The sequence below is a fragment of the Gymnoscopelus braueri genome (genome assembly GCF_963280865.1).
Source record: "Gymnoscopelus braueri genome assembly, chromosome: 14".
Classification (NCBI taxonomy): Eukaryota; Metazoa; Chordata; class Actinopteri; order Myctophiformes; family Myctophidae; genus Gymnoscopelus; species Gymnoscopelus braueri.
In genome coordinates this window covers 40979290-41005930 of record NC_137619.1, presented here as the reverse complement: position 1 = coordinate 41005930, position 26641 = coordinate 40979290, and the positions used below count along the sequence as shown (strand labels likewise).

Here is a 26641-nt window from a genome sequence, read left to right as displayed (position 1 = left end):
GCAGGAGCGCAGAACATTGATGTGGTTTACTATAATGTAGGACGGGAGAATTATAATGTTGCTCGTTCTGATGCTGAAGCTGGACCCAGTGAAGAGACAGAATACCACCAGTATGAAGAGATAGATCAACAAGGAGGTGCTGAAGCTGGACCCAGTGAAGAGACAGAATATCACCTGTATGAGGAGGTGGATCAACAAGGAGGTGCTGAAGCGGCAGGAAGAGACAGGAGACCACCTGTGTATGAGGTGGATCTCTAAAGGACAATTTATGCTCGGAGCGTCATGTGTTGAAGGATACGTTGCGCTAGGTCTTTTTTTAGGTATGCTCAACACTGTTGGTGGAGGTCGTCCACGACACATTCTTTGTCGACGGTACTTTCGTATCGTGACACGTCGTTCGTTCGACGCTTGTTGCTCAAAGCATAAATTGGCCATAAGGAGTTCATGTCACATCCATCACATAACTGTCCATCACCTCAGTCAAGGTTTTAAACGTTTCACTGAACAAGTACAATGTACTGAACAAGTACATCTTCTGACACTGATTAGAAAATATGTACCAATCTGATCTAGCCTACTGCAGATAAAAAAATATATAATTAAGATGGGCCCATTTTCTTCTGGCAGAGTAGAGGAAAAGAGCAGCATTTTTCTTGCATAGTATTGCTTTGATAAAATAGTGTGACACACATCACTTGTTTCTTATGAAAATCTTTATTCAGTTCTTCTGACATTTACTAGGTTTATCAAGAAATAAATACAATGTTGGGCCTAATTGTATTGTAAATATGCAATGTGAAATTATTTTTAAAAAAAAGTGGTGTAATTGATATTGTTTTGTTAAAATAAGTGCTAAATAGCTCTATATTCCTCTCCAGCTCTTTAGAAAACTAAATTACCTTTTCATCTTGGTATACCAATTTTATCCAATCAGGAGAGATAACTCATACAGGATACGGGACAAACAAGTGAAATTGGAAGGCATGAAACAATGAAATTAGCAGACAAAATTGGAACTGGGACACATCTTTCTGGGGTTCTCTCTCCTGTATGGATAAAATTGGCCATGCTCCTGAAAATGTATTGTCTGTTTATTAAAGAGCTGGAGAGACATGGAGACCCCTGTTACTGAACAAACACTCTGTAGCGATGATTAGGCCTACTATCACAATATAGACCTTAAATATTTCACCTACACTCATAATTTAAATAAATACACAAATTGAAGTTTATATTGATTTTAATTAATATGTAAATGTCTATACATGTTTAAAGGGACTTGCTCCTCAGCTTTTATGTACTGTGATACATTAAGAGGCAATAGAACTGCAGCAGATCCACCAGAGCAACGTAAAATATCAACAGCAAAGATTCATTCAAATGTGTGCCTGAATAAATTCAAGACTCTGCTAGGTAAGGGAACTTTTACTTACATTGGTGCCACCCAGTGGAACAGCGAGAACTTTTTAACAGTTGACAAATTCATGGCTGATGGAAAAGGTCCTTTGATGTAGGGAGTTCTTTTTCTAGTTATGATTATTATTATATATATTTTTAAACATACTTAGTTGTATTTGTCATGTTTTTAAATGGAAATAAGTCCTGGACTATATTGTTTTAACCTGTATGCTTGTCCTTTTGTATGGTTTATACTTTCTAATAAATCAAATAAAACCTATTTTGCACAGACAGCTTATTTCTGTGAAAGGAGCAAAATCGTCTTTTCTTCACTTGATTTTCTGACTTAAAGGAGTAGTTCAAAAATAAATCCATGAAATCAAGGCTTCATGGGGTGTGTAATTGATTGAAAATAAGTCATTTTTTGGGTTAACTCCTCCTTTAAAGGGTAAGACCACTTTGGTAGAGGTTTGGGTTGTGTAGTTACCTTGCCATGATGTAACTCCAAAGGTGGACAAGAAATCAAAAATAATTGCTCCATTGATTAGAAATTGATAATTAAAAATGTGCTCCTCATTGATTGATTGATTGATTGAATATTTTATTAGGCAAAAAAATGAAAACAGCACAGTTACATTTAAAATACTTTGTCTAGGTCCGTTCATAAAAATCCTTGCGGACTTGTTTCCAATGAGGGCCTTGGTATTCAATTCATAGGCATATATAGTGGCACCACAGTTCAAATATCATTACAAAAATAAACAGCAAAAAAAATAACACTATGTACAACAAAAAAAAAAAAAAAGAGGGGAAAAAAATATGTACAAGAACAGGGGGGGGGGGGGGGGTCTGCTGTCTAACGGGAAAATGGTACTACCTCATCCTTTGGCCTCCTGAAAGGTGATTTTTTTTAAGGCTCTTTTAAATGAGCCCAGCGAATTGCATTTTTTGAGGGATGGAGTTAGAGACTATTCCAATCCTGGGTGGCAGTGCTGTAGAAGGAGAATTTGCCCATGTTTGTTTTATGGGTGGGTGGTACCAAATTGTTGTTAACGTTCCCTCTGGTATTGTGACTGTGGGTGTCGCTAACCTTTTGGAGGTATTTACTCAGATATGCGGGAATAGGGGGCATATCGGGCAAATTTGCATTTACAATTTTGAAGGCCAGTCCCATTTTTTGTTGTTTAACCCTGTCTTCCACCCTGAGCCAGCCTAGGCTGGCAAAATGGGTGGGAGAAAGGTGGGTCATGGGCCCCAATCCGAGGAGTAGCCGAATCAGTTTGTTTTGGGAGGTTTGAAGCTTAGTCTTCAGTGACACTGAGGTGTTGGAGTACCATCAGGTGCAAGCATAGTCAAAAAGTGGTTGAATCAGGGCCCCAGAGAGGGGCCTGAGGGTTGACAAAAGAGGAAACTCTGCCCATAAATTTGGTTCTCTGGTTTACTCTTTTGACCACCTTTGTAGCCATGCTTTCACCTGTCAGGTATTTGTCAAGAACACAACCCAAATAATAATGACTTACATTGTAAGTTAAAACAGCTCTCAAAGTCACTCTTTTAGCACGTAAACGAACACGAACAAAGCTGATTCAGACAATATAGAACATCACCAACTATTTTTTTAATACAAATGTTAACTTCCTGCTGATTTTACTATTTGAGGATCCGGATCCGGATCCGGATCCGGATCCGCGAATCCAGTCCGGGTTTTCTTCTTAATAAAAATAGAGAAATCAACAGGAAGTTAACATTTTTATATAAAAAAAAAACAGTACTGGGTTTGGTGATGTTCTATATTGTCTGAATCAACTTTGTTTGCATTTGTTTATGTGCTAAAAGAATGACTTTGAGAGCTGTTTCACCGTACATTGTAAGTCAATGAGGAGCATATTTTGAATGATCAATTTCTAATCAATGGAGCAATTATTTTTAATTTCTTGTCCACCTTTGGAGTTACATCATGGCAAGGTAAATACACAACGCAAACCTCTACCAAAGTGGTCTTGCCCTTTAAGCCTGAGATTGCCACCTACTTTAAATGACTATACCATTATCTTTGGACAGCGTTTTCTCATCATGTTGGGTCTCACCCGAGAAACTAGAACGATAACTTAGAAAAGATGTAAACATGTTGGACATTCAAATGTAAACTTTCAAACAAAGCTATACACTGAAAGACTCGCTGTAGTTAGGGAATTTTAGCAAAATATTTGGACCATCTGTGAAAAAATTTACTACCAATAGCTTTCTTCACCAATGTGTTCTTATAGGTGTCTAGAATCACCTCTGAATTTATTTAAACCCAAATCCTTGTGGAAAATCCTGGAGAGCCAATCAAAGTTAAGGAGCCCAGAGGGCTTGGGTGAAAAATATGAAAAGAAATAAAAGTCTTGTGAGGTGTCTAACTAGGGGTTTTCAGGGGTGCTGAATCCATTCCAACCATTATTTTTGAGTAAAAATGTCTCCCTGGCCATCTAATATTGGTATATTGGTTATTGTTAGTGTATAATCAGTGTATAATCAATGGTAGGGGATTGGGGTGTTGTTGAATTGATTCTATTCTGAAAAATAAAATAAGAAAATATTGCTAAACACTTGATAAGAGTGTACACCTACTGTGCACATGCTCAGTGGGATACACTGTCTGCATGTGGGGAAGGAGCGGGAGTGTTGCATCCTGGCAAATATGTCTGGACGATTTTAAGGTACGGTAGTTTATCTACTTTTTGGCGTTTATTTTCCTCTGCTGGCAAAACTTTTGATTACTGTGAATTTAGATGTCAATTTTCTCTAGCCTATTGCTTACATTGAACAATCATTAGTTAAACAATCATGACACTTGTCTTTTAGTAGACAACATGGAAGAGGATTCTGTAGCTTGTGGCTTAAGGTGCTTCATCTGTGGTGGTCCTGAGACTGAGATTCAAAAGCTCTCAAAAGTCACCCAAAAAGGCTATGCACAGATGTTGTCTTATTCTGAGAGTGTGGATGATGCAGCATTAATCAGAAGACTACATGAGGACTGGAAAAACTGAGATGACCCCAAACTAAGATACCATTTGGAATGCAAAACCGAGCTATACAGTCGTGCAAGAGGTATATCCACTGGAAATCGTACGTTTTTTTCAATGTGATGAAAGTTGCCACTTGCAGATTTCAATCCTATTCTATGTTGTGAGTGACATCATAATTTAATAAAAACTTTAAACATAATCTATTCTTTAGAGCAAGATGAGCAAGACCAACGGCCAGACAGGAAGAAAAGACGCAGGGCATTGTCTGGGTCAAGTAGTTCAAGTGCTAGCTGGCACACTTGATCTACCATAATACTTGCATCCTTTGCAATGAAGGTATCAATGCTGGCACATTGAAAAGAAACCCTGGTAAGTCTTTTGTATGTAAGATTCAAATGAATTTTGATAATTGTTTTTCTTGCTCCTCATTGTAGGCTTCCACTCAAAGTAGAATACTTTAATCATGCACATACTGTATGTGGCTACCTTTTATCCAGACAGAGCTCGGCAGTTGTATCGTGCACCTGATAATGTCTACCAGGACCAACTGAAAAGGAGTTTGATGCAGAAAGCAAAGCGACGAGGTGATGACTGGGGACGTGAAGTTGCTGGTCGCCTGGTGGCAGAAGAGGCAGTATATCATATTCGATGAAGAAGAGACTTTGAGAACCCTGTTACAAAGTCTAAGGTAACATTATATGGATACGCAATACAGCTGTACAATACAACTCACATTTCTTATCCTTTATTAGTCCCCCTCATTCCTGGACCCATATCAATCTTGCAGAATAAATTATTTTGAAATCAAAAGTTTCACTATTAAGAATTATATTTCTTCCCTCAGGATAAGAAATGTGAGTTGTATTGTACAGCTGTATTGTGTATCCATATAATGTTACCTCAGACTTTGTAACAGGGTTCTCAAAGTCTCTTCTGCATCGAATATGATATACTGCCTCTTCTGCCACCAGGCGACCAGCAACTTCACGTCCCCAGTCATCACCTCGTCGCTTTGCTCTCTGCATCAAACTCCTTTCAGTTGGTCCTGGTATACATTATCAGGTGCACGATACAACTGCCGAGATCTGTCTGGATAAAAGGTAGCCACATACAGTATGTGCATGATTAAAGTATTCTACTTTGAGTGGAAGCCTACAATGAGGAGCAAGAAAAACAATTATCAAAATTCATTTGAATCTTACATACAAAAGACTTACCAGGGTTTCTTTTCAATGTGCCAGCATTGATACCTTCATTGCAAAGGATGCAAGTATTATGGTAGATCAAGTGTGCCAGCTAGCACTTGACCCAGACAATGCCCTGCGTCTTTTCTTCCTGTCTGGCCGTTGGTCTTGCTCATCTTGCTCTAAAGAATAGATTATGTTTAAAGTTTTTATTAAATTATGATGTCACTCACAACATAGAATAGGATTGAAATCTGCAAGTGGCAACTTTCATCACATTGAAAAAAACGTACGATTTCCAGTGGATATACCTCTTGCACGACTGTATAGCTCGGTTTTGCATTCCAAATGGTATCTTAGTTTGGGGTCATCTCAGTTTTTCCAGTCCTCATGTAGTCTTCTGATTAATGCTGCATCATCCACACTCTCAGAATAAGACAACATCTGTGCATAGCCTTTTTGGGTGACTTTTGAGAGCTTTTGAATCTCAGTCTCAGGACCACCACAGATGAAGCACCTTAAGCCACAAGCTACAGAATCCTCTTCCATGTTGTCTACTAAAAGACAAGTGTCATGATTGTTTAACTAATGATTGTTCAATGTAAGCAATAGGCTAGAGAAAATTGACATCTAAATTCACAGTAATCAAAAGTTTTGCCAGCAGAGGAAAATAAACGCCAAAAAGTAGATAAACTACCGTACCTTAAAATCGTCCAGACATATTTGCCAGGATGCAACACTCCCGCTCCTTCCCCACATGCAGACAGTGTATCCCACTGAGCATGTGCACAGTAGGTGTACACTCTTATCAAGTGTTTAGCAATATTTTCTTATTTTATTTTTCAGAATAGAATCAATTCAACAACACCCCAATCCCCTACCATTGATTATACACTGATTATACACTAACAATAACCAATATACCAATATTAGATGGCCAGGGAGACATTTTTACTCAAAGATAATGGTTGGAATGGATTCAGCACCCCTGAAAACCCCTAGTTAGACACCTCACAAGACTTTTATTTCTTTTCATATTTTTCACCCAAGCCCTCTGGGCTCCTTAACTTTGATTGGCTCTCCAGGATTTTCCACGAGGATTTGGGTTTAAATAAATTCAGAGGTGATTCTAGACACCTACAAGAACACATTGGTGAAGAAAGCTATTGGTAGTACATTTTTTCACAGATGGTCCAAATATTTTGCTAAAATTCCCTAACTACTGTGAAGAACTGTATCAACTCCTCATTTAGCCTGTTTCACTTCACTGACTGTCATCAGGTATATTAATTGTTATCCAAATCAAATAATATCAATCATTTCATTCTTATCAGGATTCTTATCTTATTCTTATCATATAGGCTATAACAAGGAAAACTACATCAACATCCCCATTTAGCCAGCCTCACTCATTCACTCTCTCACTCACTCACATGTGTTAGGCATATTTTTACTGAGGTTAAGTTTAGGAATAAGGTTAGGTTTAGGTGTATTTTTTACTGAGGTTAAGTTTAGGAATAAGGTTAGATTTAGGTGTATTTTTTACTGAGGTTACATTTAGGTATAAGGTTAGGTTTAGGCATAGTTTTACTGAGGTTACATTTAGGTATAAGGTTAGGTTTAGGCATAGACTAGTTTGACTGAGGTTGCATTTAGGTATAAGGTTAGGTTTAGTTATAGTTTTACTGAGGTTACATTTAGGTATACGGTTAGGTTTAGGCATAGTTTTACTGAGGTTACATTTAGGTATAAGGTTAGGTTTAGGCATAGTTTTACTGAGGTTACATTTAGGTATAAGGTTAGGTTTAGGCATAGTTTTACTGAGGTTGCATTTAGGTATAAGGTTAGGTTTAGGCATAGTTTTACTGAGTTTACATTTAGGTATAAGGTTAGGTTTAGGCATATACACTGATTATACACTAACAATAACCAATATACCAATATTAGATGGCCAGGGAGACATTTTTACTCAAAGATAATGGTTGGAATGGATTCAGCACCCCTGAAAACCCCTAGTTAGACACCTCACAAGACTTTTATTTCTTTTCATATTTTTCACCCAAGCCCTCTGGGCTCCTTAACTTTGATTGGCTCTCCAGGATTTTCCACGAGGATTTGGGTTTAAATAAATTCAGAGGTGATTCTAGACACCTACAAGAACACATTGGTGAAGAAAGCTATTGGTAGTACATTTTTTCACAGATGGTCCAAATATTTTGCTAAAATTCCCTAACTACTGTGAAGAACTGTATCAACTCCTCATTTAGCCTGTTTCACTTCACTGACTGTCATCAGGTATATTAATTGTTATCCAAATCAAATAATATCAATCATTTCATTCTTATCAGGATTCTTATCTTATTCTTATCATATAGGCTATAACAAGGAAAACTACATCAACATCCCCATTTAGCCAGCCTCACTCATTCACTCTCTCACTCACTCACATGTGTTAGGCATATTTTTACTGAGGTTAAGTTTAGGAATAAGGTTAGGTTTAGGTGTATTTTTTACTGAGGTTAAGTTTAGGAATAAGGTTAGATTTAGGTGTATTTTTTACTGAGGTTACATTTAGGTATAAGGTTAGGTTTAGGCATAGTTTTACTGAGGTTACATTTAGGTATAAGGTTAGGTTTAGGCATAGACTAGTTTGACTGAGGTTGCATTTAGGTATAAGGTTAGGTTTAGTTATAGTTTTACTGAGGTTACATTTAGGTATACGGTTAGGTTTAGGCATAGTTTTACTGAGGTTACATTTAGGTATAAGGTTAGGTTTAGGCATAGTTTTACTGAGGTTACATTTAGGTATAAGGTTAGGTTTAGGCATAGTTTTACTGAGGTTGCATTTAGGTATAAGGTTAGGTTTAGGCATAGTTTTACTGAGTTTACATTTAGGTATAAGGTTAGGTTTAGGCATAGTTTTACTGAGGTTACATTTAGGAATAGGCCTATCTGGTGGCGACCGCCCTGAGGTCCCCGGATTTGACCCGGGGCGAGCGTGTTTTGGGGCAAGTGTTCTTGTATTCGTCTTGACATATCAGTTTAGCTTGGAGGCATTTTTAAATGAATCCACCCAGAACAATATGTGTTGTAAATTCTCAGAGAAAAGCTCCGATAGAGTCATTTGATCTCTTATCTTGTCTCAATTATCATAATGTGTCTAGGGTCCTTAGACACATTAACAAGCTCCACAGCTCAACTGACATGTCACAAAGAAAAACATGGTGGGATCCCATAGTGGAGGAAAGTAAAAGAGGAAGAAACCTTAACATGCCCATTTACCAGAAATACTCCACTTAAATGGAAATTTACATTACATTACAGTCATTTAGCAGACGCTTTTATCCAAAGCAACTTACAATAAGTGCATTCAACATAGGTAGGGAAGGAAACTAATAATCACCAGAAGTCTTAAGTGCATTCTCTTCTAAAACAAGCAACTAAGAATATACCTAGCGCTGAGGTAAAAGTGCAATATATCAGCAACCTACTTTCTTAAACAGATGAGACAAATAGGAAAATCAAATGAGCAAGAGCTAAAACAAATAGGTGTCGAATAAACATCGAATAAACAAGATCCAATAAAACAAGAGTTTGTTCAACTAATTATACTAACTAATTGAAAAACAGGTATGCAAAGCAAAGAGGAATGGTAGTGTTTCCTGTAATGAAGAAACACATGAGGTGTGATTTCCTGTTATGTAATGATCAATCCATAGTCATGGCTGCATACCACGGCTCTCAACTCCAGTACTTGAGTCAATGTATAGATACTCCTGGTCAAATATTACTCAACTACAAGTGAAAGTTGCTCTGCCAAATGTGTACTTGAGTTAAGTACTTGAGATGGGCAGTATTTGAAATACATGTATTTGAAATACGTATTTGAAATACTTTTTTGTATTTTGTAATTTGTATTTGGCTGGGATGGAAAAAATTAAATGTAATTTGTATCAAAATACTTTCAAATAGTTTTCAAATAGTATTTGAAATACATAAAATACTTTATTTTATTTTATGGGCAGTATTTGAAATACATGTATTTGAAATACGTATTTGAAATACTTTTTTGTATTTTGTAATTTGTATTTGGCTGGGATGGAAAAAATGAAATACTTTCAAATGTAGTATTTTCTGTATTTGAAATACATAAAATACTTTTCTTTTTTTTCCCACAAATTGACACGTTTTAAACATTTACAAAGGTTTAAACTGTAGGAGAAAAACAAACAAACAAACAAACAAACAAACAAACAAACACACACACACACACACACACACACACACACACACACACACACACACACACACACACACACACACACACACACACACACACACACACACACACAATGTGTGATGTCACTTTTACTCCGCCTCTGATTGGCTTACCGTCAAATTGAACCACAAATGAGAGGCAGAGTAGGGCGGGCCTTGAGTTGAGACAGACAGAGTTCACATCAGACCTCCAAGTTGCATCAACTAAATGAATCCTCGTGGACAATTCCCCAGAGATAACCGGGAGTCCGTTTCTCATAATACCCAGTAATTGAAATTCCAGTGTCCAGGTTTTTTTTTTTTCCAGAATAGGTAGGACACTGATTTAATGAGTACGGAAATACATATGTTTGTCCACTAGTAGGCTACACATTTAGGGCAAGGCCCTATGTGTTTCTGGAATATATGTCCTTGCCAATTTTATTTTTATTTTTGACAAACCTGACCCCCACAAGCCACTGAAGACAGCATAGTGGAGTCAGTTTCAGCTTTTGACTTGATGTGAATTGATTACTAAATAATCTACTAAATAAAGTTCAAGTTGTGGCATCTGTGCAGTGCAGCTTTGTTTATTCACCATGTCCATGGATATGACAAACACAGCCACAAGGTTTGGTTTCCTTATGCATTAAAGATAGTTTACTTTTGTAAATTACTGCATAACATATAAATGGTCAGACAAGCCTAATATTATTTGTGATGCTATGTATATACAGCATGCAGTTCAAAGATAATTGCCACTTTTTTCAATGTAATTTGGTGGTGGTGGATGTTTGATACAGTTATAGCACTTTGATTTGCTTAGAATTTCTCCTAATCATTATTATTATTATTAGGCTGGCAGAGCGGTTTTGCAGGCTTTGAAGTACAGATGTAGAGGCAGCTGTGCATTCAGTCTCATGCCATAGTTATTGTCTAGTTTTTGATGATAACGGTAACTCTGGCATGCGCTCTCACACACAGTGGTAAACATTTAGGCTGCGTGCTCCAAAGCCAAACACCATCAAAAACACTCTGCTTGTATGGTCAATTTATTCTTAGAAATTCTGACAGGCAATTGATTTAATATTTGTATTGACCTGTATTTATATTTTGTATTTTGATAAATTGTTTGACCCAGTATTTTTATTTTGTATCAAAATACTTTTCAATGTATTTTCGCCCATCTCTTCCAGCCCTATACATTCCAGCCATTTGAAAATAGCAGATCTACAAGCTCACAATGCGTCGCAATGCGACGCATTGTGAGCTTGTAGATCGTAGATCTGCCATTTTCAAGATTTTTATACACTGCATACATTTGCAAACTTGTGAAATGGGACATATTCTGCAGAATGACTCTACTTTACTTATAAGTAGGCCTACATTTTGATGCCACTACTTTTGTACTTTCACTCAAGTACATTTTTAATTCCAAACTTTTACTTGTAACAGAGTATTTCTACATTGCAGTATTGATACTTTTACTTAAGTAAGAAACGTGAGTACTTTTTCCACCACTGAAGAACAGAACGAATGGCTTGAATTTGGATTTTTTTTTTAATGTTGCTATTCAATACATCCACGGCTAGGGGGCGTTGTTTACCGGCACACGACAGGAAATCGACGTGGCAGGCTGACGACTCACTTCCCGTTTCCCTGTTGACATCCAATATTACTGTTACCTCTGAATCTGAGGAAGCTTCGATCAGTGTGGAATCAATGCATAGAGATTCCCACACAAAGTGCAATTGATTGTAGGCTCTTTTTTTTGTTTGTACTAAAGGTATACATGTGGAGAACAGGATAATAGGACGGAGTGTCGGTACTCTCCGCCAGGGAGGGAGGGCCGACCATGGACGGGCTGTTGGTAGTGTTCCTCGGCGGGTTTCTGCTGGAGGTGTGCAGCAGTGTGTCAGCCAACAGAGGAGGATCGTCGGGGTACCCGTCTTACTCTGATGAGATCCCCTTCAAGATCCACTGGCCAGGAGCTGAAGTCACGTTGGTATGTAATGTATGTCTCACTATAAAGAGAGAGAGCAGATCTTCTATGACAGTGCTTCTCAAACTTTTTCATGCCAGGGACCCCCCAAATTGATATATATTTGGCCGGGGACCCCCATCTGAAAATATGTTGTGCCAGGGACCCCCCATGCAGAAGCAAAGATTTGTGTTAAAATGTTCGCTTTAAAAGAAATATATTCAAAGATTTGCACAGATCTTTGAATCAAAAAATGAATCAAAAAATAAAGATTTTTCAAAAATAGCAGATCTACAAGCTCATAGATGAATATCTGCTATTTTTTAATAGCCAAAAGTATAAAAGGCTAAAACTATTGTGATGCTATTTTCACACATTTTGCTGGGGACCCCCCTTGAACTCCCTCAAGGACCCCTGGGGGTCCCCGGACCCCACTTTGAGAACCAATGTTCTATGAATTGAGTAAAAAAGGACCCCAATGGAAACAAGCCATTATAGGCTTTCTTGGGTTTTAAATCCTATTAGCTGACCTTATTGAACTGTACTTTCCTGTGCTTGTCTCTGCAAACTGTTGTAAGTATTCAATCAATCAATTATTGACTTGTAGACAGTGGTGTAAAGTAACTAAGTACAGTTACTCAAGTGCTGTACTTGAGTAACATTTTGAGGTATTTTCTTTGCTTTACTGGAGTATTTCCAATTTTCAGTACTTTTACTTAATACACTAATACACCTCAGAGGCAAATGTTATACTTTTACTCCACTATTATTTGAAAACTTTTGTTACTTTGCAGATATAAATTAGCATGGTATAAAACATGCTTTAACCACTTTAGACCTATGTTATACATAGGCTATTTGAAAATAGCCGATCTTGTGAGCTGCTATTTTCAAACATTTTAGTACTTTTACTTTTGGTACTTTTAAGTATATTTTGATTCCAATATTTTTGTCCTTTTACTCAAGTAACATTTTTAACACAGGCCTTTTAACTTTACAAAGTATTTTTATATTGTGGTATTGCTACTTTTTACTTAAGTTAAATATCTTGAGTACTTCTTCCACCACTGCTCACAAAGAGCAGATGTTCTTGACTTGTAGATCGTGTGACATCGTCGTAAGACGGACTGTAAATCAAAGTTCATGCTAGTCTTGGATCGAGACTTATCATAGATGGCCAGGGGCCAGTTGCACCACCTCACACTAAAGCCGCTTTTCCATCACAGCTTAAGCACGACACTGTCCAGTACAGTCCAGAACCGCACCGCACCGCTTCAAAATGTCTTGCGTTTCCATTGCACAAAAGTCCCCACTCGCAAAATCCCCACCATCCCCTCCCCTCCCGAAGGAAATCAACGCCCCTTTCTTTAACACACCAACTTAGCCTCAGGCTACAGGGTTAGCCTAAATGCTAGCGTGCTTCCTCAGAGCTAGTTTGGCTCTTAAGTTATTATTTGGCCATGTTCACCCTGACTTTAATCTTCGCTATTGTTGGGAAGACCTGTGTGGTGTCTAAACACGTTGCCATCACTTATATAAAAAAACATTATTAGCGTGTATCGTCGCACATTCATTGTTGCCAGGTTTAGCAGAAAAAAATAAGCAATTAGGTCTATGAAAACAATCCCAAAAGAAGCGACTATCTACGGCTATTTGAAAATAGCAGATCTACAAACTCACAACGCGTAGCGATGCGACGCATTGTGAGTTTGTGCATCTGCTATTTAAAAAATATCTATACATATATAATGTTGACAAATACATATTCATTTGGGGGTCCTTGACATGAAAATGTTTAAGAACCACTGGTTTCAACAACATATGGAAACAAGCCCCAAATAATCAACTACATTTTAGAAACAAGCAGTGGTGGAAAAAGTACTCAAATGTTTTACTTAAGTAAAAGTATCAATACTGCAATGTAGAAGCACTCTACAAGTGAAAGTCTGGAATTACTTGAGTAAAAGTACAAAAACTATTGGTATCAAAATGTACTTAAGGTACCAAAAGTAAGTACTAAAATGTTTGAAAATAGCAGATCTACAATGATGCGATGCGTTGTGAGCTTGTAGATCGGCTATTTTCAAATAGCCTAGGTATAAAATAGGGCTTAAGTGGTTAATGTATGTTTTATAATGTAATCATTTATATCTGAAAAGTAACTAGTAACTAGTAACTAATACGTTTTCAGATAATTGTAGTGGAGTAAAAGTACTACCAATATTTACAAGCAACTTTACAGAAAAATAAGCCCAATGTCGCTTATAATAAGTGGACATGGCAACACTGCTACCGTAGTGTTTACATTTTACAGAGACCTGAGTGGACAGACACAGCTGTGAGCCGACCAATCAGCTTTATCACAGCTTTAGCCCCGCTTAGCCCAGCTCAGACCTACCCAAGACTGGGTACTTTTTAGGCACCAGTTTAGTACCACTTACACACCACTCTACCCACTTCATTGTAGTGGAAACCGTCGCTGTGGTGGGCGGTGTGGGGTGGGGCTAGGTAAGTCCATGTATATGGAAAGCCGCCTTAAGTTCAAACTTAGCCTAGTTATAGCTTAAACACATTCAATCCGGGAAAGTATCTCTGTCAAAGTGAGTGCAAATCTTTGAATATATATTTCAAAAATATATATATATATATTTAAAGATTTGCACAAATTTTCACATAATAAACAAAAAATAGCAGATCTACAAGCTCATAGTGCGGCACTCGGTGCCGCGCTATGAGCTTGTATATCTGCTATTTTTGAATAGCCAAAGAAATCAAAAAATTACACAGATACTTTCCCGGCTAAATGGGTTAAATGGCTTTTTAAGCGCCATTTAAGCTATAACTAGGCTAAGTTTGAACTTAGTGTGAGGTGGTGCAACTGGGCCGTAGCGTGACGGTCCAGGCACCCTAGGCTGCAATGACAGCCTGACAGCGTGTCGCGGGTTCGACACCCGTTCCCGACGACCTTTGCTGCGTGTCACCCCCCCCATCTGTCTCCCCATTTCCTGTCAGCCTACTTTCACTATCCCTCTCTAGATAAAGGCATAAAAAGCCCCCAAAAAATCTTTAAAAAAAGAAAGAAAAAGACTATCATAGATGAATTTTATTGAGTCTGACTTTTACTTTTGTATAGATGTGCAAACGTCAAAATCGATCAAATACATAATGATAGTCTTGATCCAAGGCTAGGTTCACATTCATCGTTTTGGCGAGTAAATGATTATGATTTGAGTGTCACTGTCTTTTTTTTTTTGTATCTGTTTATTGTAGTTTTTTCCTCTCACACAGGCATTTTTCAAAAATTTAAAACAGGATTTGCACAGATAAAAGAAATACAAAAGAAATACAAAACACAAGAAAAAATAAATACAAACAACATGAAACGAAACAAAAGCATACATAACAGAACAATTACATAGACAACTTAACTAAATAAAACGACATACAAACAATAGTAGGCTGATGAAGGTACACACCCAGAGGGCAAAACGAACAGCATCACAATCTAAATGATAAAAAGGCATACAACAGGTACTACCCAGGGGGGCAACACAACATTATATTCATTCAGTTCAACTCGTCAAGCAGCCCAAGTATAGGAGCCCATATCTTCTGATATAGGGGTTCCCTATTAGAAAGGGTGAACCTTATCCTCTCCAGGTGCAACACTCCTCCCAGCTCCTTCAGCCACATATTGATTGTCGGGGGTTTCTCTGATTTCCAGGCCTGGAGAATTAACTTCCTGGCTAGCAGTGAGTGTCACTGTCTAGCCTAACTAACCCAGGCCTTTGTGTTTCAGCCAGCTTCTGGTCCACTTTACGTACCTAACTAACCCCGGCCTTTGTGTTTCAGCCAGCTTCTGGTCCACTTTACGTACCTAACTAACCCCGGCCTTTGTGTTTCAGCCAGCTTCTGGTCCACTTTACAATGAAGATGACTTCGTCATTATGACAACAGCAGAGAAGGAGAAATATAAATGTCTCCTGCCTTCCCTGGCAGCTGGTGATGAGGTGAGTGATTAAAGCTCCCTCTACTCATAATGTACAACAACTAAGTACTATACATACATACATACATACATACATACATACATACATACATACATACATACATACATACATATGTCTGCGGCCAAATACATATCATTTTGGGGGTCCTTGACATGAGAATGTTTTGTTCCAGGAGCAAAGATTTGAGTTAAAAACGTTTGCACACATTTTCACGATCCAAAAAAGAAGAAAATAAAACGGCAGATCTACAAGCTCATAGTGCGGCACTCGGTGCCGCACTATGAGCTTGTTTATCTGCTATCTTTTAATAGCCAAAGTATAAAGTAATGGTTATAGGCTATCGCAAAAAAAATCTAAAATGACACAGATGCGTTTCTGGTCTGAATGGGTTAATGGGGTTGTTGGTTGGGGAGAGTGATACATTATGCTCAGAAGAACTTGCATGTATGTATGTCCATGTGATGGTGTGGTCGCTGGTGGAGGTGGGCTTGCTTGGATCTTCGAAAATGAATGTGTTTGCCGTCATCAGTCATTTCATAGGTCGGTCCTGTTGCTCTCTGTTGTAAGGCAGCACAGTTAAGCTTTAGTAATCGAAAATCATGATTTTACAATGTCACAAGGGGGTCTTGTTAATGAAAGAAAACTCCCACACACTGTCCTCAAATGCAAGAAAAATATTTAATGGGAATATAGCAATGTTTCGGTCCAAAAAAAAGGACATTTGAGGACATTGTGTGGGAGGTTTTTTTTCTTTCGATACGTTTGGGCCCTCGTTTGGTCTTCTCCTACGCACCTGCTGCCTTTCTATGTGTGCAAAATATTTGCTTTTTATTAGGTCTTTATTGTTATGCATTGTATACAGGTAGGTACATACTGTAAGAGTACAATTTGTCTTTGTTCGGGTTCCTCAAACCATTTGGGCAGCATTGGTTAGTAATAAATAAGTAAAAAGCAACCAAGTACATCCTTTCTCTTGTCTGCTCGTCATAACCAGAACCAGTACAACCACATCTCCACTTCCGTCAGGCTCACAGAGGCACGATAAAATCACAGATGACATTACATACTATTTGGCCAAGGAAATGGCAGCGATGAGCACAAAGAACAACAAAGGCATTCAAAAATACTAGTATAAAATCATATTTTTCCACACAAAAAAATGTGTAATCAATGATCGAATCCTTATTACAATATTCAGCTAAATAATCTGGATTATAATTTTTGGCGTCATCGTCTGTTGTTTAATGCATTGGTTCTCAAAGTGGGGTCCAGGGACCCCCAGGGGTCCTTGAGGGAGTTCCAGGGGGTCCCCAGCAAAATGTGTGAAAATAGCATCATAATAGCTTTAACCTTTTATACTTTGGCTATTCAAAAATAGCAGATATACAAGCTCATAGCGCGGCACCGAGTGCCGCGCTATGAGCTTGTAGATCTGCTATTTTTGAAAAATCTTGAAGATTTGTGCAAATCTTTGAATATATTTATTTTAAAGCGAACATTTTAACACAAATCTTTGCTTCTGGGGGGTCCCTGGCACAACATATTTTCAGATAGGGGTCCCCGGCCAAATATATATCAATTTGGGGGTCCCTGGCATGAAAAAGTTTGAGAAGCACTGGTTTAATGAGTGGTGTCTGTGTGTCCCAGGGTGATGATAAGGAGTATGCAGGGGCTACTCCGGCGCTCCTGCTCGAGCCTCTCTTCAAACAGAGCAGCTGCTCCTACAGGGTAAGAGCCTTCGACTTTCACTTCTGCATCGCTACTCCTCCCCAGGTTTCACAAAGTGTGGTAGACGTATATGCAGTGACATGTTCTCAGCTGTAGTGCTTGCTGTGATTTAGGGGTGCAGCAGTTAATCAAAGTAATCGGTTTAATTGATTATGAAACATAATCGATAATTTAATAAAAATAATGACTTGAAAATAAGTGCCTATTTTGTCATTACAGGTGAAAATTGTAAAACAATTACAAATGTTGCATGACACCGTTGTGCAACAAAGTATAAAATGAGGTTAATCAGTTTGTTGCTATATCGAAAAAACGTCAAACTTTATACATTTAAAAACATATACTGTATCGCTGAGAAAATAATTGATAGTTGCAGCCCTATTGTGATTGGTTAGTTGAATGTTCTTTTAAAGTGTTTATACCGTAATCTCCTTGTGATCATTGCAGATCGAGTCTTACTGGACATATGAAGTGTGCCACGGGAAACACGTCAGACAGTACCATGAAGAGAAGGAAACGGGCCAGGTGAGCATGCTGCATCAACAATATGAAATGTATAACATTACGCAGTAAATTCCTGAGTGTTCATTTAACACTTGACAGTGTACAAATGACACCAAATGGGTCCATTTTGGTTTCATTTGTACACTGTCTAGAGTTAAATTGACATTCAGAGTTTAACTGTCAGTATGATTAAATGTTTTCCTGCCACTAAAAACGACCCATTATTTCTGTAGAAAATAAGTGTTCAGGAATACTTTCTGGGAAACATGGCTGCAAAGACTCACACCACAGGGACAGGTGAGTGTTTTTTTGTGTGAACATGATCATGCATTACACATGATTTACTGTTAGTTGTTTATACTTCATCTGTGTCTTATGTCATTTCTGCATCTCAGTGTGATAACACTAGGTATTATTTTCTTTCTTGTTTTGTTTTTTTACAGAGAAAGTCGATGAAGCAGATGACATGAAGGCAGAAACTGTGAAAGAGAAAGAGGTTGGTTTGATAAAGAAACACCTTATCTCTGGAGGCTCTCATCCTCCCCAATAATATTATTATTATTAGCCAGTTTAACCCTGTATACTTCATTGCCAGGGGTGCCCCAAAGGTCTATACTTGGTCCCCTCCTGTTTCCCCTCTACACCAAATCTCTCTGCCGAAAATAGCCAATCCAGTACAAGCACACAACGCATCGCAACGTGACGTGCTGTGTACTTGTAGATCTGCTATCTGCCTATCATGATTCCCACAAGAGGGACGCTAGCCTAGGGCTCATGTGGTTAAATACTATTACTACTAATCATGATTATTCTCCTGTTTTTCTGTGTCTAGGTGCCTTCTAAGAACATTGAGGGCCAGCTGACTCCCTACTTCCCAGTAAGCATGGGAAACGGGACTCCTTGTGTGCTGAAATCGAGCCAGCCACGCTCCACGTCTGTGCTGTACGTGTGCCACCCAGAGGCCAAGCATGAGATCCTGTCTATCGCCGAGGTCACCACCTGTGAATATGAGGTGGTGGTGTTGACGCCACTGCTTTGTTCACACCCAAAATACAGGTAACCCCACCGTTATTGAAGTGTAATGCAGTGGTTCTCAACTTCTGGGCTGTGAGTCGGCCCCCAAATATTTGGCAAAACACAAAGATTTTTATGATATAAATAACTAAATACAATTTCACTGTATATTTTCTTTAAAACCTTGGGGGAAAAATTGGTTAAATAGGAGCTTAACTAACTTAAGTTAGTTCCAATGATCCAAGCCGGAACACAATCGATTGATTGATCATTAAAATAAACATGCACTGAAAATGCACCCATCTGATCACTTAACATGGCAGCCGAAAGCTTTCAAGATTCAAGTGGGCCATGATCTAGAAAAGGTTGTGAACTTGTGAGTTTGTTGATCGGCTAATTATCATAATTCTTTAAATTGCTATTTAATTTTTGCACACCATAATTGTACCAAACAAAATCTATTCAAATTGAAAATATATATATTTAACCCATTTAGACCTGAGGCCGATTCTAAATCCTGACCTAAGTTTGCTGAAAAACGTCAAATATTTATTAGAAAATTACAACAAATGTATGTTGCTACAGTATATACTGTACATAGCAACAAGAACCCCAAAAGGGGTTCCCGTCCTGAAAGGTATAGTTACAAATAGGGGTTCCCGCCCAAAATGGGTTAAAAAAACTGTCTCTCGATTATTCGATTAACCTACATGAGCAAGATGAAGTTGGTTAGAGGTTCTAAATATCTGTTTTGATATATCTTCGGTTAACTGCCCAGCCCTACTCTCTAATCTCCTACCCTACTGTAGGTTCAAGTCCTCTCCCGTGAATGCTATATTCTGCCAGTCCCTGGCAGGCTCCCCGCTGCGGCCGCTGCGGCTCGACCAGCTGGACAGAGAGCGGGAGGAACAACTCAAACCACCCTTCAGCGCCACCGTAGAGGTGACCAAAGAGGTGAGCGATCCTATCGATGTACAGAAAAGACGAGAGAGTGAAACGTGTGTGTGACGATAACGTCTGTGACAAATGTTACAGGAACCGGTTTCACCGGTGAGAGAGGAGGCCTTCACATCCACTCACAAGCCCATGACTGTTGGGGGGCAATCTCAAGTCACCGTTGGATCCACACACATCTCCCGTCTGACAGATGACCAGCTGATCAAGGAGTTCCTGAGTGGTTCATACTGTCTTCATGGGGTGAGGCCTACTGGTTCCTAGGCCTGTCTCGATTATTTGAGATACTCGCAATTATTTTTGCATAATCGTTGAAATGTTGAAAATGTTTCATGCATTTTCAAATATTAAAAAAGCAGAAATAGCAGATCTACAAGCTTACAACGCGTCACTTTGTGACGCGTTGTAAGCGTGTAGAGCTGCTGTTTCTGCTTTTTTAAGCATTTCTATTTCTGCCATTTTGTACATAAAATTATTAATGTCAATTTCTTTGTATATTTAATTATTTGTCATATCTGCCCAGTACATTTTTTTTATTACGAAGCCTAAAAGGCAAACAGAAATGTAATTGTTATTCATAAGTTCCAATGTTCCAATGCCAAACACACAATTAAATCGTCAATTGCAATTATTTGAGTGCCAATTAATCGTCAACTTAAATGTGCAATCGTGACAGCCCTACTGGTTTCCGGTGTGTAAATACCTTAAGACTTGTAAGTCTGTCAACATTGTCGGCCAACAAAGATGTATTTTCAAATGAATAATGACAACCTTTACCATATTCTGTGTTTTCAGGGGGTGGGCTGGTGGAAGTATGAGTTCTGTTATGGGAAGCATGTGCATCAGTACCATGAGGTAAGGATCCCTCTATTAACACAAGTAAAGATGTAGATTAGAATTGCAGTATAAATAAAAAAAAGTGCACATCTTCAATGGCAACTGCGTGAGTGACTGTATCATGTGTTGACATTTCATGAACATGATTCAATTAGGATAAAGAGCAAGGGAAGAACATTGTAGTGGTGGGGAACTGGAACGGTGAAGAACATCTTGAGTGGGCCAAGAAGAATGTTGCTCGCTCCTACCAACTCAAGGACGATGGGGTGCAGAAAGTGAAGTGAGTCCTCGCTCTTCCATTAACCACTTAAAGGAATAGAGTTCACAGAAAAAATGACTTATTTTGTTTTTGTCGCATTCCTAAGCCAATAATTTGATGACCGGTGGAGTCGAAGAGTAGGAGACTCGGAAGAGTGTCCTACTCTTCAAATGACGTAACAAAAACTAAAAAATCTCCATGAATTCAAGGCTTCATGGGGTATGTAATTGATAGAAAATGTGTAATTGATAGAAAATGAGTTATTTTTTGGTGAACTACTCCTTGAAGCCATATTTTATACTTTGTCGTATGATGGTGTCACGCAGTGAAAATAGATGAAAATACATCTACAAGCTCAATGTGTCGCACCGCAAGCTTGTATTTCTGCTATGTTTGCTATTGACTCAGGTAAAACTGACTTTTAAAAACCTGCATTATCTCTTAGATTGGTTTCCCACTATTATGGCCATGGGGATGTGTGTGATCTGACCGGGAAGCCCAGGCAGGTCATCGTCAAGCTCAAGTGAGTGTTGTTCAGAGGTCACAGCTAGCTGGGGTGGTCTTTATAAATCCGCAGGAGGCTTTCTTAATGCCATGTTTCTGTCCTCTCTGTCAGGTGCAAGGAGTCTGAGTCTCCCCATGCCGTCACCGTCTACATGCTGGAGCCTCAGATGTGTCAATATATCCTTGGGGTAAGATAAATATGCACAATTCAAGAAAATAATATTAGCCTTCTATCTGGAAACATCATGCCCATGGGTAAACATCAGGCTGTTACTGTCATTTTCTATCCCTGATCTTTTCTGTACAACTTTTTTGGAATTTATACATTGGTAGTTTTATAGTAGTTGAAGTGAAGCAATTTATAACATTCATTTTGAAAAGGGATTACTGGAAGTATTATTGTTGTTGTTGTTTAGAATTATTTTGTTTTTTAATTAGATTGACCCATCCACCTAGGTGGTGAGTTTGACATTCATGTACAAACCTGTAATTCTAACCTCCTTCACTGTAGGTGATTGACCCACCTTTTTATTAGTTGAGCCCCAAAGCGATTGCTGTAGTAACAGTCGTGTAACGAGGCAACAGTATGCCCCGACGCGAGATGGTCACAGCGGGCCCTCATGAACGCGCATGCACGCGCGCATGTGCGCCCGGATTGCACAAACATTTTTAGTGGTTTCTGATACTTCTTTCGCGTGTTTGTGACGGATTTCGGGTACATAAACAACGGTTTTCTAACAATGTTAAGGGGCACGCCCAGGTTTATTTTTTAATACATAATTATTTTATTTATATAGATTTTTTAATTTTTATTTGTATGGGTGGGGAGGTGCCCCTAACGTCATGGGCCCCAACGCAACCGCGTTGTCTGCGTGACGGTAGTGACGCCCCTGTGTAGTAATGAGACTGTCTGATGAAAGTATGTATGACACTCTGTCCCCAATGACTCAATACACTGTCTGTATCATCGCCAATTCATCAACAGAAAGCCTTGAAACTTCATATTTTAGATCAATCAGTATATGGACATATGGTGCAATTTGGGGGCCAAATGGACACTTAATACATTCGTACACCCGTGTTAAATTTAACACTGAGGATTTTACAGTGTAGATTGGGATCCCAGCGATAAAACGTATGAAATGGGGGCCTAATGCATATCAAACTGGGGGTCCTTGAAATGAAAAAGGTTTGAGAATCAACCTGCTATAGTCTACCTTTGCTTTCTTGTTATCAGGTTGAGTCCCCGGTCATCTGCAGAATCCTGGACACAGCCGATGAGCATGGACTTCTATCAGTCTCCAGCTAAACGCACAAAGGCCCGTGATAGAGGAGAGAGAGAGAGAGGGGGCAGAGGGCAAGCAGAAAATGGAACAGATGTAGACGTTCACACACATGATGAGAGAGGACACTGGTTAATAAAAAAGACTGCATGGTGGTGAAATAGAAGAAGCCCGTAATACTGCGCTAATGGCTGGTCCAATTGGAGCCCAGAGGGAGGACGAAAAGTTTATCCTGTGGCCAGCCTTAAAGTAAACCCAGGAGAACAGCCCCGGCCCACGCACAGATCTGTGTGCAACAGGGCCTATGCTGCATTAACAGCCTTAAAGCCTGATTTATTCTTCATCGCACGATGGTGTCGTGTGTCAGAAAAAGAGCCGATCTACAAGCTCACAGCGGGTCGTGGTGCGACACATTGTGAGCTTTGTAGATGAGCTATTTTCAGCACACGACACCCATCGTATGACGGCGTATAAATTAAGCATCCCGTGGACAGACTCATTCACACTCTGGGAAACCAGACTTAAACATACATCTCACTCCATAAGGCGATGGACTTATTGCCTTGTACTTCATTGCTTTAATCTGTTACTCAACCGCAAACAACGGAATGGTGAATCAGGGGATCCGTCATCAACAGGGGAATCAACAATGTTCATGGTGTTTTTTTGTTGCTATTTTAAGTTTATGTGTGCGTGTATGTGTGGGCCATTTGAGTGGATTAGACGCTTGACTTTGGCTATGTTCAGACTGGCAGACCAACTCCATTTTTTCCCAGATTGGAATCAGATCTGTTTTTATTAAGTCTGAACAGGAAGAAAAAAACACACATGGAAACTGATTTTTGCAAATCAGGTTTGACATTCCTAGGTGGGTTAAAGTGCAATTCAGATCTGATTTCTTACATTGTTGTACAGCAGTGACATGCGCCAAAAAATAGACGATGTACAAGCTCACAAGCTTGTAGATCTGCTATTTTCAGTGAGTGACATAGTATATATTTGGCATTACATTACCGCCTGAATACACAAATCTGATCTGCTCATTTGCAAATAACAGTGTAGACAGTCAGTCCTTAACCTTAACATCAGATTTGAGAAACAAATTGGATTTGCCTACAGTCTGAACAAAGCCTTTGGCACTTTGCACTTGTAAAGCCAGTTTGAAAGTGTGTTCTGTGATAGTGTGAATGAATGGGTAGTTTATCTTATAGGAGTGAATGTAACTTATGTATTAGCTGTGCTGTGAGATGGCAGATGGTGAGTGTTTGATTAAAATGTCCTATTGATGTAAATTCTCTGCGGGTCCCTCAATGTGGTATTCTGTGGTTTTATGAATAAGAATGCATGCTGGGTTTGATTCTGATCACTGCTGTATCACGGACAAATAATAAATAGGTGTTTAAGAATAAAATGACCTCTTTGAACTACTAAGTTGTGAAATATTGATTGGTCTCTAAAAATCTATACTTGGTGGTTTTGAAATTTTCTTTTATACAGTATTCCATACCATTACATGATAGGTTACGGAGAATAAGAAGTGAAGGTGAGGAGGTATTCTGAGACATTACACCATTGTCTAAATGAACTGGATGGGATGGGAGTATAAAATTGAGCTTTACAGTAAACGGCCACCAGAGGGTGTTAATACAAAGTGTTGAATAATGATTCTCTCTTGCTTACTAAAGAGCCATGAAATCCCAGGCTGATTTTGTGGTTTGTTTTCCTGAAATTCCTGTACAGGTTAAAAACTGATGTACACCTGATGTAACCAACGCAGCTGTAGCTAAATTAATAATGGGTGCGTTATATTTAGGCGTGACAATGTTAGTCAACGGTATTGTGCGTTAGCTTATAATGTCAGCCGTATGCAGGCTGTTGCCGTTTAGAAAATCAGCCCAGGGTTTCAATCTCCTTTACGTGTTATATTGTCTAGGTCCGGATTCATTTATCAAAAATAAATATTTAAATCTGTCATTATGGGTTATTACAGTATCTGGAATATCAAGGGGGATCTCAAGCCCAAGCCTTGAATGTGTGACTCTCCAGGAAAGCTTTTCAAGCTGGCTCTTGACCAAGCTGGGGGTCCCCCCCCCAGGACATTTTTAACAGAGTAGATGTAAGTTCCAGTATTCTGGTGGATTTTGGGAGTTTGACACTTTTATCAGGCTTTACTTACATAGGATCCATTAAAAAGTTAAAAGTAGCAATAAAAGAGCCATATTTAATAATAACATTTTGCTTTGAGCAATGTGGCTCCCACAGGTCTACTATTTTTTTTCGCCTTTATCATAAAGTTTGCCGGACAATATATAGAGGATGAAATGCATAATTTATTAAATAATATAAAGGTAATATCAAATACATTGTAAAAAATGAGAGACATGACGCTTTATTAGCAAGACAGTCTTTTATTATATTATTCCTCATTTTGCTGGTTTCCCCTGAAACCCCTTTACTGTTACAAAGTAGAACTGCGTTAGAATCTCTGCTGATGATGTGGCCATAGCTGAATGGTTAGAGAGCCTGCCTGGCAAGCCATAAATCCCAGGTTAGATCCCAGGCCTCAGCAATGTGTCAAAGTGTCCCTGAACAAGACACTTAAAAGAATAGCTCACCCAAAAATTACTTATTTTCTATCAATTACACACTCCATGAAGCCTTGAATTCATGAGATTTTTTAGTTTTTGACACATTCCTGAGCACAGACTCAGACATATTGGTTGGATCGGTGGTGCCACATAGGTGTGAGGGTAGCATAGCGGCCAGAACCTGAGTCTAGTAGAACATAATCACGATTCAAATAACCACTTTTAGCACTATTTAGCACCATTTTTGTTTAGTGTGACATATGCTCTACAGCCTGTAGATCATGTGTTTACCTGTAGACTACAGGTAAACACATTTGAACATGAAGTTGATGATCAAAGTGACAGCTTCTGTAACCTAAATCCAGGGATGAAAAGTCCTAAATATTAACAGTAAAACAACGCAATACAAACTTGTGTGTCTGAACCTGTCAGAGACAACATTGTTTTGGGAGAGTTACTACACAGCAACTGGAACTGTAAAACACAGCAAAATTCCTGCTTAAAGCTTGTTCAAAATACTTAACACTCTGAAATGCTGTTAGTTCATTTGCAGTTTGAATGCTTTTTTGTTTGTTTATCAACTATTTTAATTCAAAACACATAAAAAACTAAATAGTCCAGCACCATTACATTTACTTGCAAATTATGGCCACTCTGTAGATTATGGCCACTCATCTGTAAATTCAGATGTCAGGGTACATTTGACCAATTAAAGGGGCTTTGATGACCGGCAGCGGTTCCGGTAGGGGAAACAGAGTCTTCTTTGTGTCTCCTATATACCGGAACCGCTGCCTACCGTCCGCTGGTCATCAAATTATTGGCTTAGGAATGGGACAAAAACAAAAAATATCCATGAATTCAAGTCTCCATGTGGTGACTAATCGACAGAAAAAAAGTATATTTGGGGGTGAACTATCCCTTTAAGGAAGTACAGAACTCATAACAATGAGGAGTAAAGTCCTCATTGTTAATTTAACTCTTGGGTGTACAAATGGAACCAAATGGACCCTCATGGGTCCATCTGGTTCCATTTACACTCAAGAGTTAAATTACCATACCACTGAGCCCTCGCAGTGGTAAATTAATGCAGCGATTATATAGCAGTTGAAGCAGTAAAGCTCAGATGCGC

General features: G+C 38.8%; 1 protein-coding gene across 1 annotated transcript; it reads left to right on the top strand.

The window, feature by feature from the left end:
* The first annotated feature begins 11488 nt into the window (after positions 1-11488).
* On the top strand, positions 11489-24358 carry erlec1 (endoplasmic reticulum lectin 1). Its single transcript, XM_080449169.1, has 14 exons — positions 11489-11855; positions 15737-15841; positions 17489-17569; positions 18017-18094; positions 18307-18370; positions 18517-18569; positions 18906-19129; positions 19897-20041; positions 20123-20284; positions 20837-20896; positions 21034-21158; positions 21583-21660; positions 21754-21829; positions 22879-24358. Exons 1-14 carry the CDS (start codon positions 11706-11708, stop codon positions 22948-22950), a joined length of 1473 nt encoding a protein of 490 aa, XP_080305295.1. The 5' UTR covers positions 11489-11705; the 3' UTR covers positions 22951-24358.
* The last annotated feature ends 2283 nt before the right edge of the window (positions 24359-26641 follow it).